This window comes from Babylonia areolata, chromosome 9 (genome assembly GCF_041734735.1).
Source record: "Babylonia areolata isolate BAREFJ2019XMU chromosome 9, ASM4173473v1, whole genome shotgun sequence".
Taxonomy (NCBI): Eukaryota; Metazoa; Mollusca; class Gastropoda; order Neogastropoda; family Buccinidae; genus Babylonia; species Babylonia areolata.
In genome coordinates this window covers 22,755,181-22,770,281 of record NC_134884.1, presented here as the reverse complement: position 1 = coordinate 22,770,281, position 15,101 = coordinate 22,755,181, and the positions used below count along the sequence as shown (strand labels likewise).

The 15,101-nt window shown below is 45.3% G+C and overlaps 1 protein-coding gene across 1 annotated transcript in view; it reads left to right on the top strand.

Moving 5' to 3' along the window:
• The window catches only part of LOC143285592 (uncharacterized), a 114,501-nt gene extending 101,239 nt beyond the window's left edge, over nucleotides 1-13,262 (top strand). Inside the window, exons 3-5 of the mRNA XM_076592985.1 lie at nucleotides 3,049-4,948; nucleotides 5,072-5,675; nucleotides 12,126-13,262. Coding sequence (XP_076449100.1) covers nucleotides 3,049-4,948; nucleotides 5,072-5,675; nucleotides 12,126-12,803 — 3,182 coding nt within the window. The 3' untranslated portion in view covers nucleotides 12,804-13,262. The remainder of the gene's footprint in view (nucleotides 1-3,048; nucleotides 4,949-5,071; nucleotides 5,676-12,125) is intronic.
• Nucleotides 13,263-15,101: the final 1,839 nt, after the last annotated feature.

Here is a 15,101-nt window from a genome sequence, read left to right as displayed (position 1 = left end):
AAATACTTGGACATCAAAACTGGACAGACATGCACATGGACACACCAGGCACACACACACAAGATGAGGAAAATAGCCTATGTCATGCATTCAGCCTGCACTGGTATAAGTGCACCCACATAACATACGAATATCCCCTCAGGACCTGAGCCCATTTCCTTTCCTCCTCCATACCTGTATGTATACACCAGAATTACTAGTAATGCAGGTATCGCTCATTTGTATGATTTTTCTCCTCCTCTTTATTCTTCTAACAAAGAGTGGAGTTATGGCCTAGAGGTAACGTGTCCGCCTAGGAAGTGAGAGAATCTGATCACGCTAGTTTGAATCACAGCTCAGTCACCGATATTTTCTTCCCCTCCACTTGACCTTGGGTGGTGGTCTGGACACTAGTTATTCAGATGAGACAATAAACTGAGGTCCCGTGTGCAAGCATGCACTTAATGCACGTAAAAGAACCCATGGCAACAAAAGGCTTGTTCCTGGCAAAATTCTGTAGAAAAATCCACTTTGATAGAAAAAACAAATAAAACTGCATGCAAGAAAATTTAAAAAAAAAAAAAAAAAAAGGTGGCGCTGTAGTGTAGTGACGCGCTCTTCCTGGGGAGGGCAGCCTGAATTTCACACAGAGAAATATGTTGTGATAAAAAGAAATACAAAATACAAATACTTCTAGATACTGTGATAATCTTTTAACATGATGAACTGACGGTGAGATAATTGCTCAGACCACTGGATTTTGAATACTTGAGTCTGGGTTTAAGGGAAGGAGGGGGTGGGGAGGGGGGGGATTTTTTGTAAGTCAACGTAATATATGTGCACAACTGCTAGTGATTGAACCCTCTTCATGCATATACACACAAAGAACATCAAATATGCAAGTTAAAGATCCGGTAATCCATGTCATAGTTCAGTGGTTTATGGAAACATGAACATACCCAGTTTCGCTCATCCCTGAAAGTGGAGTGTGGCTGCCTAAGTGACTGGGTAAAAGTAGACAAACACATCAAGCCCACTTGAACCTGTGAATGTGGGTGTTGCAGCCTATGAACAGGAAGAAAAAACCCCAAAGGGTCTTGTTTCTCTGACTGTCTGTTCATTGTCACTTGATTCAGAAACTGCTGTGACTTTGTATCTTGGGCTGTGCGATATCACCAGCAGCACAAGGCAAGATGCTGAACAGAACTGGCAATATCCGTCATTTGAGAAACAGAATGTATTGTGTGATATGTTATACTTGCAGACATCAGTAACTGTGGACTTTTCCTCTCTGAGTGGAGAAATTAATTTTTCCATAGTCATGCACCATTCACTATATTCCCACATATTTCGTTCATTTATCAGTATCACTGATTTCTTTACGCTTGGATTCTTGTCTGCAGTGTTTTAAGGTTTTGGCCTGAGGCAAAGGAATTAAGGGGAATATGATGAATGGATTATCATGTCACAGTATGCAGAGCTGTTTGTGGTGTATATCAAGATTTGCCCTCCAGCGTTCCATCAGAATATGTGTCAGTTGAATTAAAAAGTATGACACTACAATTAGGGAATGATATTACAAAGTGCCTGTTTGCATGCATGTGTTGTGTGTGTGTGTGTGTGTGTGTGTGTGTGTGTGTGTGTGTGTGTGTGTGTGTGTGTGTGTGTGCTTTCCTGTGGTTTACTCAAAGATAGGGAAGTTTTTTAAGTTAAATGTACATGAAGGCACTTCCTTGCTTAAAATTACATTCCAGGCAGTCTCTGTGTTGTTTTGGAGGTTGTTTTTCTTTCAATCATTTCCCATATGCCTATCTTTTATTTTTCTTTCAATCATTTCCCATATGCCTATCTTTCATTTTCTTTTTATATGTTAATGAATCTACTTATTAGTTTATTTCATTTTTATGTTAATGTTTTAAACAAAATAAAGGGAGGTTCTCAAGGCCTGACAGAGTGTTGAGTTTATACTGAGGTCAGGCATCTTCTCCATGAAAAGAAAAACATAGTACTCCCCCCACCCCCCACCCCACCCCCATAGCAGGTGCGATGTAGCTGATATGCATCAGTCTGCATGCTTAGACACCTTGCAACTGAAAACTGTTTTTGTGTCAGCATCAAGAACACACACACATTCCCACTGTGGGAATGTGTGTGTGTGAGAGAGAGAGACACAGAGAGAGACAGTAACAACAATGACAAACATTTATTTGTTAAGCCTCTGGCTCATATCAAAGGAGTGGGCCACAAATAAAAGATGAAATGATGAATCACACAGCCAGAACAAGAATACATCCCTGCATGTACACATGTACACACAAGCAAGTGCTTGAATTAAATGAACCCTCCCCCCCCCAAAACAAAACAAAAAAACAACCCCTTAAACTGACAAGCTGACACATTCACAGTCATATGGGCAAACATACCAGTCATGCAATTGGATGAAGCATATTAAATGTCATTCCACAGGACAACTGCTAAACAGTCCCAAACTCATCACAACTGATGACAAGAGCACTGTTCTCATTGTAAGCAAATATTGACAACTTTCGTAATATCACATTCTGATGCACAGGACACCGAAAGAACATGTTTGTTGAATGTAATACTTGGCAGGTAAATGTTCTTAAGAGTTCTGATACATGGGACAAACCAAATCAAACCGCTAATCATTTCAAATGCTCTGTCACAGAGAGAGGTTTGGTGGCCAGTGCAGATTGAAATTATGATGTGTGGTTTTGTTTGACACGTTGAGGCTGAATCGGTTTTGGTGATTTAACAAGATGTGTAAGTGTGTGTGTATCAAGGTATTGAGGGTTATTTCCAACTGTGAGTTACATTACAATGTGTGTGTATGTGTGTGTTTTCAGGTGTTAAGGGTCATTCTCAACTATGAGTCTCATTGAAAGGTGTGTGTGTATGTGTGTAAGGGCGAGTGTGTGTGTGTTTGGGTATGAGGGGTCATTATCAACTCTTGGTTACATCGCAAGCTGCGTGTGTGTTTTCAGGTATGAAGGGTGATTCTCAGCTGTGAATCAGATTGCAAGGTGTGCATATGATATGTGTGTGCAGGTATTGAGAGCCACCACTCCCTTCTGTGCACAGAGACCTTGCCCTCCAGCACCCCACCCCCTGTTCCTCCTCCTCCTTCTAACCCCTCAGCGTCCCATGAGGCCCAGCTCCCAGCTCAGGCCTCCGCCACCACCACACCCACCAACGCCAACACCACCATCCTCCCCCTGCCCCACACCTGGACCAAGGCCCACCTCCCAGCCCCCAGTGATGTGCAGTTCGCCCTGATTGTGCCAGAGACGTTCCTGGCCTCGAACCAGCACCTCCTGGCCCGGGCCACCTTGGTGAGCACCGGGGACGACGTGGGGGGCGCGGCAGGGGGTGCGGTGGTTGCCGTGCGAGCGGCGGACATCGGTGTGGCCAGCCTGGTGCGGCAGAATGAGAGCGGTGGTGCCCACAAGATCCTCCACGCTGCCCCCACGCTGCTGAGAGAGGTGGTCAGTTTGGCGCCAGCCTCGGCCCCGTCATCGTCATCATCCTCCGCAGCTGTGGTGGTGAATGGATTGGATGGCAAGGTGGTGAGCTCCTCCTCGACCATTTTGGTGCCAGCGGTCAGCAACAGCCACGCCGACGATCCCTCCTATCACCACCTGGCCCGCCTGGCAGAGGTGGCCGTGCAGCAAGCCCACGTCCCGTCTCCTTCCCAGCCCTCCTCCTCCTCCTCCTCCTCCTCCAACGCCTGTCAACCTCAACGACACCTACAGCAGCAGCAGCAGCAACAGTCGTCTGTGCCTCACCACCAGCCGGCCTCGCTTGCCTCTGAGGGCATGCACAGTGGGCGGCCTGGGACTGGGTCAGGTCACAGTCAAGGTCAGCTACCCCCAAGCAGCACCACCACCAGCAGCAGCAGCCAGGAGCAGCAGCCCCTCTCCCACTCCCACCACCACGTGATGCTGTCAGCGGGGGCCACCACCACGGGTCTGGGGGTGTTCCGCGGCGGGGGCAGTCTGACTCACGGGGAGCCCGTGTCCCGCCTGGTGGGGGTGGTGGGAGGCAGCGGCGCTCCGTATGCAGGAGGAGGTGGAGGGGTAGGGACAGCGGGCAACGCTTCTTCCTCCTCTGCTTCTGCCTCCTCCTCCTCCCCCTCCATGGGCCCTTACCCCTCACTGTACAATGTCCATGGACAGTCGTCACCCCTGGCGACCGTGTCCCCCTACTCGGGCTTCTTCTCCTCTCAGTACCAGGCGGTGGCGGGCTCCCCACACTACAGCCCGGGTTCCCTGGTCACTTCGGCCCGCTTCCCTCACATCGAGTCCTATTCGGCAGTCCTGGCGTCCATGGGCAGCCACGTGCAGCACGGGGGTCACGCCAGCCCGCAGGGTCAGGCGGCAGGATCAGGGGGTCGAACCTCCTCCTACCTGCCGGCCTCTGCCATGGGCCAGTACTCGCAGCATCGCTCTCTGTCAGCCAGCAGTAGTTCCCCAGGCCCCGGCACAGCTCACAGTCCCTCGGGGTCATCCTCCTTTACCTCCCTGCGCGAGCGAGAGGCTCTCATGCAGCAACAGCAGCAGCAGCAGGGAGGGGAGAGGGAGAGAGAGCTGTCTTCCCCCTCACTGCTTCACCACCAGGGGGGTTCTGGCGGTGTCCCCTCCTCCTCCTCTGATGACAAGGGGTTGGGCCAGGGTTCAGGCCTGCACTACGCCAGCAGCAGCCGGGGCTCGCCGGCAGGGAAGGAAATGAAGGTGGGTGGGGGGGACCCGTTTCAGAAAGTGGTGCCAAGCGGCAAGGAGGGCAGCCTGAAGCACCGCTTCCTCCCTCGCCTTCCCGACAGCCCCCTGGAGGCTGTGTCATCATACGGTGCAGGGGGGCACCACCACCACCACCACCTGGCCAAGGGCCGCTCCCAGTCAGTGAAGAGCGAGGAGGAGCTGCTGCATGGTAGCAGCAGCAAACGGACCAAGTACCTCATCCCCTCCCCCTCCCCTTACCCCTCTCAGGTGGGGGTGCCCACATCCCTCGTGGCCCTCTCCCCCTCCCCAACCTCCTCCTCCTCTCCTCCTTCTGCTCCTCCCACGTCCACAAGCACGGACCACCACCCCCCACCGCACGTGTTCCTGGCCCCCCATGCCCTTGGGCCGGGTCCCCCTCCTCCTCCTCCACACTCCTCCTCTCAGGGGGGGGCTGGAGGAGGAGGAGGACACCACCACCACTACTACTCCTCCCACCACCACCACAACAGCACCACCACCGCTGCCACCACCCCTTCCCCAGTATCCCCTGCCCCCTCCTTCTCTACCACTGCCATCACCACCACCACCACAGCCTCCCTGACCTCTTCATCATCATCATCATCATCAGCCTCCCACCACCACCACCTGCCACCACCCCACACGCCCGAGTCATCGGGTGTGGGGGGAACCTCCTCGCCTCAGCCTGCGGGTTCAGGTTCGGGTTCGAGCCTGCCCCCGCACCTGCACTACCCGCCACACTTTGTGCGGGGTTCAATCATCCAGCTGGCCAACGGGGACCTGAAGCGGGTGGAGGACCTGCAGACAGAGGACTTTGTCTCCAGCGCCCAGGTGTCGGCGGACCTCAAGGTGGATTCCTCCACTGTGGTGCGCATTGAGGAGCACCCGGGACAAGGCACGGCCACCCTGGGCTTCTCCGTTGGGGAGCACCGGGTGCAGGTATGGGTGGGGTCATGGGGTTTGGTTACGGTTCTTTGGTTTGATTATGGTGGCATAAAAGGCAAAACAAACAACAAAATCGCCAATGACACAAACCAAATATCAAACTTGTGCTCAAAAAAGAAACACACAAGCACAAAAAACAAACATGCATATACACAAAATGCATGCACACACGCATGCATGCACACACACATACACACACAATCACACACAGAGGCCTCTCTCTCTATGATCAAACTCTTTTTTTCACTCTTTTTGGCAGACAATTGTGTTAGATTTACCACTTTTTATATTACTTTTTTCTTACCTTAAAAAATCCCCCTCCCCCCCCCCTCTCTCTCTCTCTCTCTCTCTCTCTGTCTGTCTCAGTCTCTCTCTCTTTTATCTCAGAAATTGTGTCAGTTTTTGCCACTTTAGATTATTTGATTGTTTGGGGGATGGGGGGGGGGGGGTTGTTGTTTTTTTTTCCTTCATGTAGCCTGGTGTTTAGTTTTCCCGCTTTCATTCTCTCTCATTTTTCTTGCATTTAAAGAGGTGGTTTTCATTCTTTCATTCGCTCTCTCTTTTATTCATTCATTCATTGATTCTCTTTTATGTTAGTTTTCACCCCTTGTTGATTTGCTTTTTTTCCCTTGTCTTCATGTCGTTCACATTTCATGGATTTTGTTTCTGCAGCAGAATCACATGACTTTAACTAAGCATCTGACCACAGTTTTTAACTTCAGACATTGATAAGACAAACAACATGGGCACTGAGAGTGGCATCAAGATCAAGACTGACTGTTGAGCCATCAAGCACTGCATTGTATTGTATTATTTTTGTCACAACAGATTTCTCTGTGTGAAATTGAGGCTTCTCTTCCCCTGGTGACCACGTCGCCACAGTGCAATGGCACCCATATATCTATCTCTGTATCATAATTATGTATATAATTTGTTTTTTCAAGTGTATTTGTTTTTTAATATCAAAGTGTGATTTTTCCACATGTTTTTCCAGTGACCGTCCTTTTGTTGCATGGGTTCTTTTGATGTGCACAAAGTGCATGCTGCTCACAGGACCTCAGTTTATCATCTCATCCAAAAGACTAGCTCCTAGGCCACCACTCGAGGTCTAGTGAATGGGGGGAGTAAAAATCACGGTCCAGATATATATTGAGACCTGAGAATACTTTCTTCCATGTCAGTGTATTTCCTCTGGGTCACCACTCTATTTACAAGCATGTTACTCGTTGACTTCTCAATGTCATTCGACACGATCTCAGTCTGTATTGTCCATGAGGCACAACAGCATCAGATACATGACAAAATCAATGAATGTGTCATGATGAGGCACAACAGCATCAGATACATGACAAAATCAATGAATGTGTCATGTTTGGTTAGAAGTGATATGACTGCGGCACAATCTGAAGTGTGTTGTAACTTAGTTCAGCAGTCAGGTATGTTGGTTTTAGTCATGTTCAGGTCCCTATTCTTGTAAGGTATATAATTCTGTGCATGCATGTATTGGTAACTGGCCATGTATTGAAAAATACCTATGCTTTTTTACCTTCCCCCCTCCACCTAATGCTTTATAAATACTACCTCTTTCTCTCTCTGGTATGCATACTTGCTCTTCTCATTACCCAGGTCAAATAGTTCTCTCTCTCTCTCTCTCTCTCTCTCTCTCTCTCTCTCTCTCTCTCTTCTCTCTCTCTGTCTCTCTTTTTCTCTCTCTGTCTCTCTCTTTCTCTCTCTCTTTCACCCTCACCCTCCATCCCCTCCCTCTCCCTTTCCACCCCCCTCCTCTCTCTTCCCTCTTTCTTTATGGCATGGTGTGTAAAGAAACTTTAAGGTTATTATTTTATCTTCAATAAAACACTCTCTTTCTCTTTCTCGTGTACCTCCCGCTCCCCCCCCCCCCCCCCCCCGCCCCCCATCTCTCTCTATATATATTTGTCTTGTTCAGTGCAAGAACTTTCAGTGGGAAATCCAAATAATAATACAGAAAGTAATCTTTTAAAGTTAACTGAAGCTAAAAGTGGCAAAAGAAGACAGTGAAGGAGCTGACCCAATAAAGCGTCATGGTGATGTTGTGACCTGTCAAGACTTGTCAATCCATCCAGGTCAGTAATGTGCCAGCACTGACTGACAGAAACAACGTAAGTTGTTGTAGCTGGTTTCTGAAGTTGTAAGTGTGTTTGCTGAAGGTGAAGCATTTACTGCACTCAGTCCCCACTTTCTTCTTTTTCTTTTGTTTTAATTATTTTTGTTAAAGTCCCCAAGTTGACCTTTCCATCGTAAAGTGTTGGCATTAAAACAACCCACCCACCCACCAAAAAAAAAAAAAAAGAACAAATAAAATCTGGTCAGAATCAGGGCCGGCAGCAAACTGTAAACGTCAGCACCAAGAACAAGAACAGCAGCATCATTTCCTTTTCCTGCCTGCCTGGCAGCCTTCTGGCAACCCCTAGCCATCAATAGTGCTGCACAGCGCTTGCCGCAGCAGAAAATAGCAGGCAGGAGGGATGGAGGGGGGGGGGGGGGGAGATGGGGGTAAAATCAATACAGAGCATGCCTGGGTGTCGTCATCAGAGTCCCTATTTATGATGGTGTGACGTCGGAGTCACCATGGCGGTTGAGGCGTGGGATGCAGGACTCGTTAATAGCTGGCGTCATTGACGCCCAACTCGGGCCATTCATCTCCCCAGCCATTCACGGGGCTGCAGTTAGCTCCGTCGAGGCTATTTTCAGCGCTGTGACACCATTAAGCAGGCCAAGAGAGGCTCCCACGTCATCCGCCTCATGCACATACAGCTACTTGCTTGCGTCTTACGCACATTACAAGCGATTAGCCTATAAAACAAAATAGATAAAAGAGAGAGGGGGTGTGTGAAAAAAAGGCACCAATTGTTCTTGGAAGGGACATGGTTGTCATTTCATGAGCTGCTCGGATTTAGGGGATGAAAAGTAGACAAAAAGGTCTTTCTGTGTAACATGTTGACTAAATGACGCAGGTGCTGTCTTGGATTATATGAGAATTGATGATATACTTGTAATTTGGGCTGTATGCACAATCAGTGAAGGTTTCTGAAATCAGAATATAGTTTTCTTCAAGTGGTCTTGATGAATAACAAAAAATTAAGACCCTTTCCCTGTCCCCCCTACCCTCTTTGACACATCTACCTCCACCATCTTTCCTCCCACTACTTCTCTTACCCCCACTCTTCCCCCCACAATGACTCACCCTCCTCTCCACACCCCTCACAGGTTCTTGTTTTTCTTCCTTTTTTAAGGGTTGTTGATGCAGGGTCACCGTGGTTTTTTGTTTGTTTTTTTGTTGTTTTTTTTTTAATTGAGTGCATACTTTTAAAAACATAGGTTTACATTCTTCTTGGTGGAAAGTGTGGCAGCATATATATATTACACATGTATTGATTAGACACCGAAGTCAGCCAGGACATCACGACACGTAGCTGGAAAGCACTAGGGGTTAAAAGCCCGGGGACCCGGGTGATGCAAGTATTGATGCTGTTCTCTCGGGTGGTGAGGTTGACCTTAACACGTACTGAGGCCGGTGTCTTAAAGGCCAGAAGGCAAGGAAGCAAGCTGACCCAGACTATTGAACTCTCTTTACTTCTGGTGGCAAAGCCAAGGTACTAGTTGCTTAGGCTGACAATTTTTTGTGGAAATGATTTATGTTGGAGAAGAAATCAAATGAACCTCTGTTACGTGGGGGATCAGACAGTTCATGGTCACAGACAGTTTTTGGTCCTTCCGTGAGAACATTATTATGCACAACTTTTGCTGAATTTATCTCTGCCTTTGTAAAAACTTACCACAGCAATTTTTTTTTTTTTTAATTTTACCTCATCACAACATATTTTATTGTTGGAAAGACAAAACTTTTCCTGACCTTCCGACCAACACCACCACTCTGCTCACCACCCCACCAATACCCTTACAACCCTCTCCCATGCACTCCACCCGCCCCCCAGCAACTTTCCCCATTGACACCTCCACCCCATGGAAGTTCGATTGGGTTGCCTCCCTGTCTGGTTTTCTGGGCTGTAAGCAACAGAAAACATGTTATGCCTCTCCCCTATCAAGAGGAGGTCACTGTTACCCAGCAATCTGCAGCCTCTGTGTTCTTTTCTTCCTGGAAAAAGGCATGACCCAATTTACAGGTCACTGTGACCTAAAGATGGAAAATTAGATCACTGAAATAGGTTGGCCATAAATGAGCTTACTTATAGATTCACATCACCCTGACAACTGACAGCATTGAAAAATAGGTCACTTAAGTAGGTCAGCAATGCCTTGTAATTGTTGGGATTGACATCACCCTAATGATTGACAAATGGGAAAATAGGTCACTAAAGTAGGTCAGCGATGCCTTAGCAGTAATTGACATCACCATGACTACTCACCAAATGGAAAATTACGTCACGTAATTCATTGAGCTTTGCACCAGTATGGCATGGAAGCCTGCAGAGGATGTACACTCCCCAGGGCTGAATGAGTTAAGAAGGTCAGAGATACCTCAGTAGTAACTGTTGGGACTGACGTCAACCTGATGACTGACTATACATACAGCTTTCCCAGGTTCCTGGGCTGTTGCTCCAACATCTCAAGGAATGATTGTTTGCTGTATCTATTATATATATATATATATATATATATATATATATATATATATATGTGTGTGTGTGTGTGTGTGTGTGTGTGTGTGTGTGATAGTCAGTCGTGTCCGACTATGACCATCAGAACAACAGAGGAGACAACTGCTGTTCCGACTATTTGGGCTAGAATTTGATTATAGTGGAGAGTGTCTTGCCCAAGTACATCCCCACACTCTTGGCCATGAGGGTTTTAGGACAGTCGGTGTTGGGATGGTTCCCAAAGGCCAACTAGCCCACAAGGCTGCAGCACTAAGAGCCAGTGCAATTTTGCCTCCTAGTTTGAGAGTCACAGTCCTTCACAAAAGACAAAGCTGTAAATGATTTCCCATTGACTGGAGAAACCCTTGATAATACAGCTCTCACTTTGCTGTTGGCCCAAATGTAAACTTATGTCAATCTGTGATATAAGCCGAGTGTTGTTGCTGTATCTAGGCTCAGTTTATTTGCAGCTTGATACTTGATCTAGTTGATACTTTGTATGGATTTATAGTCTTACATCTCATTTGATGGACTTTATGGTGTGTTCACCTTTGGATCAGTCTGACAGTTTAAGTACTCTTTAATGAGTGGATCTTTGCCTTGCTCATGTCCAGCTGATAACTGAGTAAAGCTTGCATTTGTTCTTTGTTTTGCTTGTTTTTCAGGGTAAGCACATTTGAATCTTGTGCATGTTCTGTTTCGAGAGACTACTGTCCTTGAAGTAAATGATGGTTACCCTGTTGACTTATCTATGTTGAAACCACAAATTCCTGCATATTAAATCATAGTAATGATAATGAATAAGTATATATATATATATATATATATATATATATATATATGTGTGTGTGTGTGTGTGTGTGTTTGCATGTAGTGTATATGTACTGCTCTGAATATTGTACAGTTCCTTTTGCTGGAAAATTGAAAGCAAATGTCACTGTCCATTTTCATTTAAGTGAGTTTGACTAGTATTTTGGAAAATAGAGTCAGCAACTGAATTTGAAATCAATTTTTTTAATAAAATTTCTTTGCTACCTAACTGATCTGTTATTATGTTAAAATTAAAGAGGAAGATGATAATGATGTGATCATTGTAATATTGTTAGCCCAGAATTTTAGAAAACAAAAGATTTGAGGAGAAAAAAAAATAATGTGTTCTTGTCTCAAAAATATTGTATTTTATTTATTTGTATTTACATATCTTTTTATCACAACAGATTTCTGTGTGAAATTCAGGCTGCTCTCCCCAAGGAGAGCGCGTCGCTACACTACAGCGCCACCCTTTTTTTTTTTCCTGCGTGCAGTTTTATTTGTTTTTCCTGTCGAAGTGGATTTTTCTACAGAATTTTGCCAGGAACAACCCTTTTGTTGCCGTGGGTTCTTTTACGTGCGCTAAGTGCATGTTACACATGGGACCTCGGTTTATCGTCTCATCTGAATGACTAGCATCCAGACCACCACTCAAGGTCTAGTGGAGGAGGAGAAAATATCGGCGGCTGAGCCGTGATTCGAACCAGCGCACTCAGATTCTCTCGCTTCCTAGGCTCTTTATTTGCTCAAAAAACAATCGATTTGAAAAAAATAGAATAATGTGTTCTTGCCTTGAAACACATTGTTTTTGACTGCTGTTCTTGCTTTGAAATATATGTTTGTGATTGGGATGTGTGGTTATTAAGTTAACGATAGTCAGAATGCCTTTGATCTCACATAGATAGATGATACAAAGCCACACTGGTATTGATAAAAGTGTTGGTAAGAATCTGTATAAAGACCAGCCCACTAACACATATTTGTTTGGTTTTTGCAGGTAACGGTGGAAGCCACCCTGGAGCACCCGTTCTTTGTTTTTGGTCAGGGATGGTCGTCATGCTCCACTGAGCGAACACTTCAGCGGTACGGCCTGGACTGCCACAAGCTGTCGGTGGGAGATGTCTGCATCTCTCTGACTCACAAAGACGTGTCCTTGAGGGCAGCAGAGTTTGTCAGCCAGCAGCAACAACAACAACAGCAACAACAACAACAGCAGCAGCAGCAGCAGCAGCAGTCACCCTCACCCCCGGCCACCACACCAGACACAGCTACAGCCAGTAGGAAGATGGAGGAATTGCGTGAGGACCAGCCGCCAAGAGAGCATGGACATGAACCCACAGGACACCCACAACAGGAAGACTCCAGCACAGAGCAGGGTCAGGGTCAAGGACGCTTGCAAGGCAATGGTTTTGAGGGCGGCATGAGTGGAGACACAGGCAGCAAGGGTGTGGTGGACTTGTCCAAGGTGCGAGGAGGTAGCCGGCATCTGACCCACGCACGCAGCACGGAGAGTCACCTCCCTTCACAGCCCTCCTCCTCTGCCACCGATCGCCTGTCCCCACCAGACACCCAGCCCCCCCGGAAAAGACGATGGTCAGCGCCCGAGTCTGACATAGACAAGGAGAAAATGGAATTAGAAAAGCAGAACTCAGACTCCAGTAGTCAAAATGAATGAAGTCCTTGTGTGTGTGTGTGTGTGTGTGTGTTAACGGAGGGGAATTTTGTGTTGGAGAGTTCTGGAGGTACAAGTGAATTGTGATGTCAGGGTATCGGCCATGAAAAGAAGAGTGATATATATCTGGGTGGTTCCAAGCAAAATGGTGAATTTTCTTGTCTTTTGAGGATGTGTGTATTTTCTGCGTGACATACACGATACAGTGGAGGAGTGATGTTGGTTCCAGGCAGGAAGTGTTGGACACTTTTTACATATCATACTCCCCCACACCCTGCCTCAACAGGTTTTTTGTTTTTTTGTACACTTGGCGTACTCTTGCTCTGCCATATTTTGATGGGCATATCTGATTATATATGTATATATGTTCATCTTGTGATGTGTTCTGCATCAAGATCTGTTTTAGCAACAGCAAATCAATCTTTTACTCAGAACTGGTTCTAACGATACAGTTTTATTGCGATTTTGGTCAGGAGACATGGTCATCTGTGGACGCATAGGCTGTTGGCTGTGATGTTTTGCTAAGGTTCAGAAACCCCTTTGTTCTGAGCTAGTGATGGTGTTCAGTCTGGACATTTTGTTTTCGTTTTGCTGTTGTTGTTAAGTGTTTGCATTGCTGTCTTTGTTGATTTGTTTTCTAGAGTCTTTGTTGTTTGTTGTGTGGGCTTGTTTCTGTTTCAGGAAGATTTCTCACCGTGGTATCAGATTTTTTTTTTTTTTTTTTTTTTTTTTTTTTCCAATCTACAGACATGTTATATATCTTGTGTTGATGATGTCTTCTCAGTGCTGCGTGTGACACTGGGTCAGCCGTGCCACAGGTTCCTTGAAGTGCCCTTCCCCTGTCTCTTAATCCCTGCCATTGTTCTGCCTTGTTTTCATTTGCCCCCAAATGTTGATATGAGAAAATATCTGATCCCCATCAGACCTTTGTAGTCATTGAGCTCATCAGTACGTACTATGACTGTGCCAACAGCTGAATTTGAAATCACTGTGTCACCGATATCGTAAGAATTTACTGAACTGGCATCAGATAGTTCCACAGATATATATATATATATATATATATATATATATATATATATATATATGATAAAACTATTCTGACAGACTGGTAGTTTGTAAAGGAGCTTTTTTATATTTAACTATAAATGCTGAATTATTTAGGCAGCCGTAGTTGTTGATTTCAATGTCCAGCAGTGTTTGAATACTCTTGATCCCCCAACTCAGTCACAATCTTTGTCTAAAGGTTGTGGAAACATGCATCTGACCCTCTCCCCCATCTCTCGCTCCCCTCACCATGTCTCTGTGTCCCTGTCTCTGTCTCTCCCATCTTTCTCTCTTCTCCCTCCTTACCCTCTCTCTCTCTCTCTCATATGTCTCACTGCATCTCAGAAGGGCAAGCTTGATGACCAAAGCTGTAAAAACACTGGAGGAAATTGTTGTTCAGTGCAGTTTACGTTTTTGTTTGTTTTGACCAGTGTCATTTGACATAAGTAGATATCACACAACCCTTCGAGACCCATTTCGGCACATGTTTATATGCAATAATTACATTTATATATATATATATATATATATATATATATATATATATATATATATATATATATATATACCCTTGGTTAGCAAGCAACAGTAGGACTTGACTTTATTTGGATATCGGTCCCACTCCCATCCCCACACCTCCCATCTTTATTCCCTGTACACATTACATGTGACTGCTCCTTGAAAATGGATTGGAACTGTTCTGAGGTGTTATTTTGTTTTTGTTTTTTTCTTTAACTCCCTTGTATCAATGTCATTTATAACCCACTGTTATTAACAAATGACTGTTTGGAATGAAAATTTCATTACAACACAATGCAGGTGCGCATTTTTTGTTTTACCATAATTGCGTTTTTACTTTTTAAATACTTATGCAAAAACCGTGACCCACTGGTGCACATTCCAACAGAGGTCCTTTTAAACACAAAAACACTTCATTGAAGATATTTTAAACAAACTTCAGTAGTGTGAATTATTGCCAACAAAATACTTACCTTTTAAATCTAGCTTTTTCCTGCAATGTAGTTTGGCAGTTTGAAAAGTTAAGTTGTTGGCTATTTTTAATTCTTTTTTGTTTGTTTTGTTTTTTGTTTTTGTTTACATATTATGTTTTCCTGTTGTGTTTGTCAGCATAGTCTGGAAAAAAAAACTGTTCAGTTCAGTGGAAAATCTGTACTTGTCTTGTGTTGTTTGTTGAATTCCAAGGTTCATACTGGTTTTCTTTTTCTTTTTTCTTTTTTTTTTTCTAATTTGTAA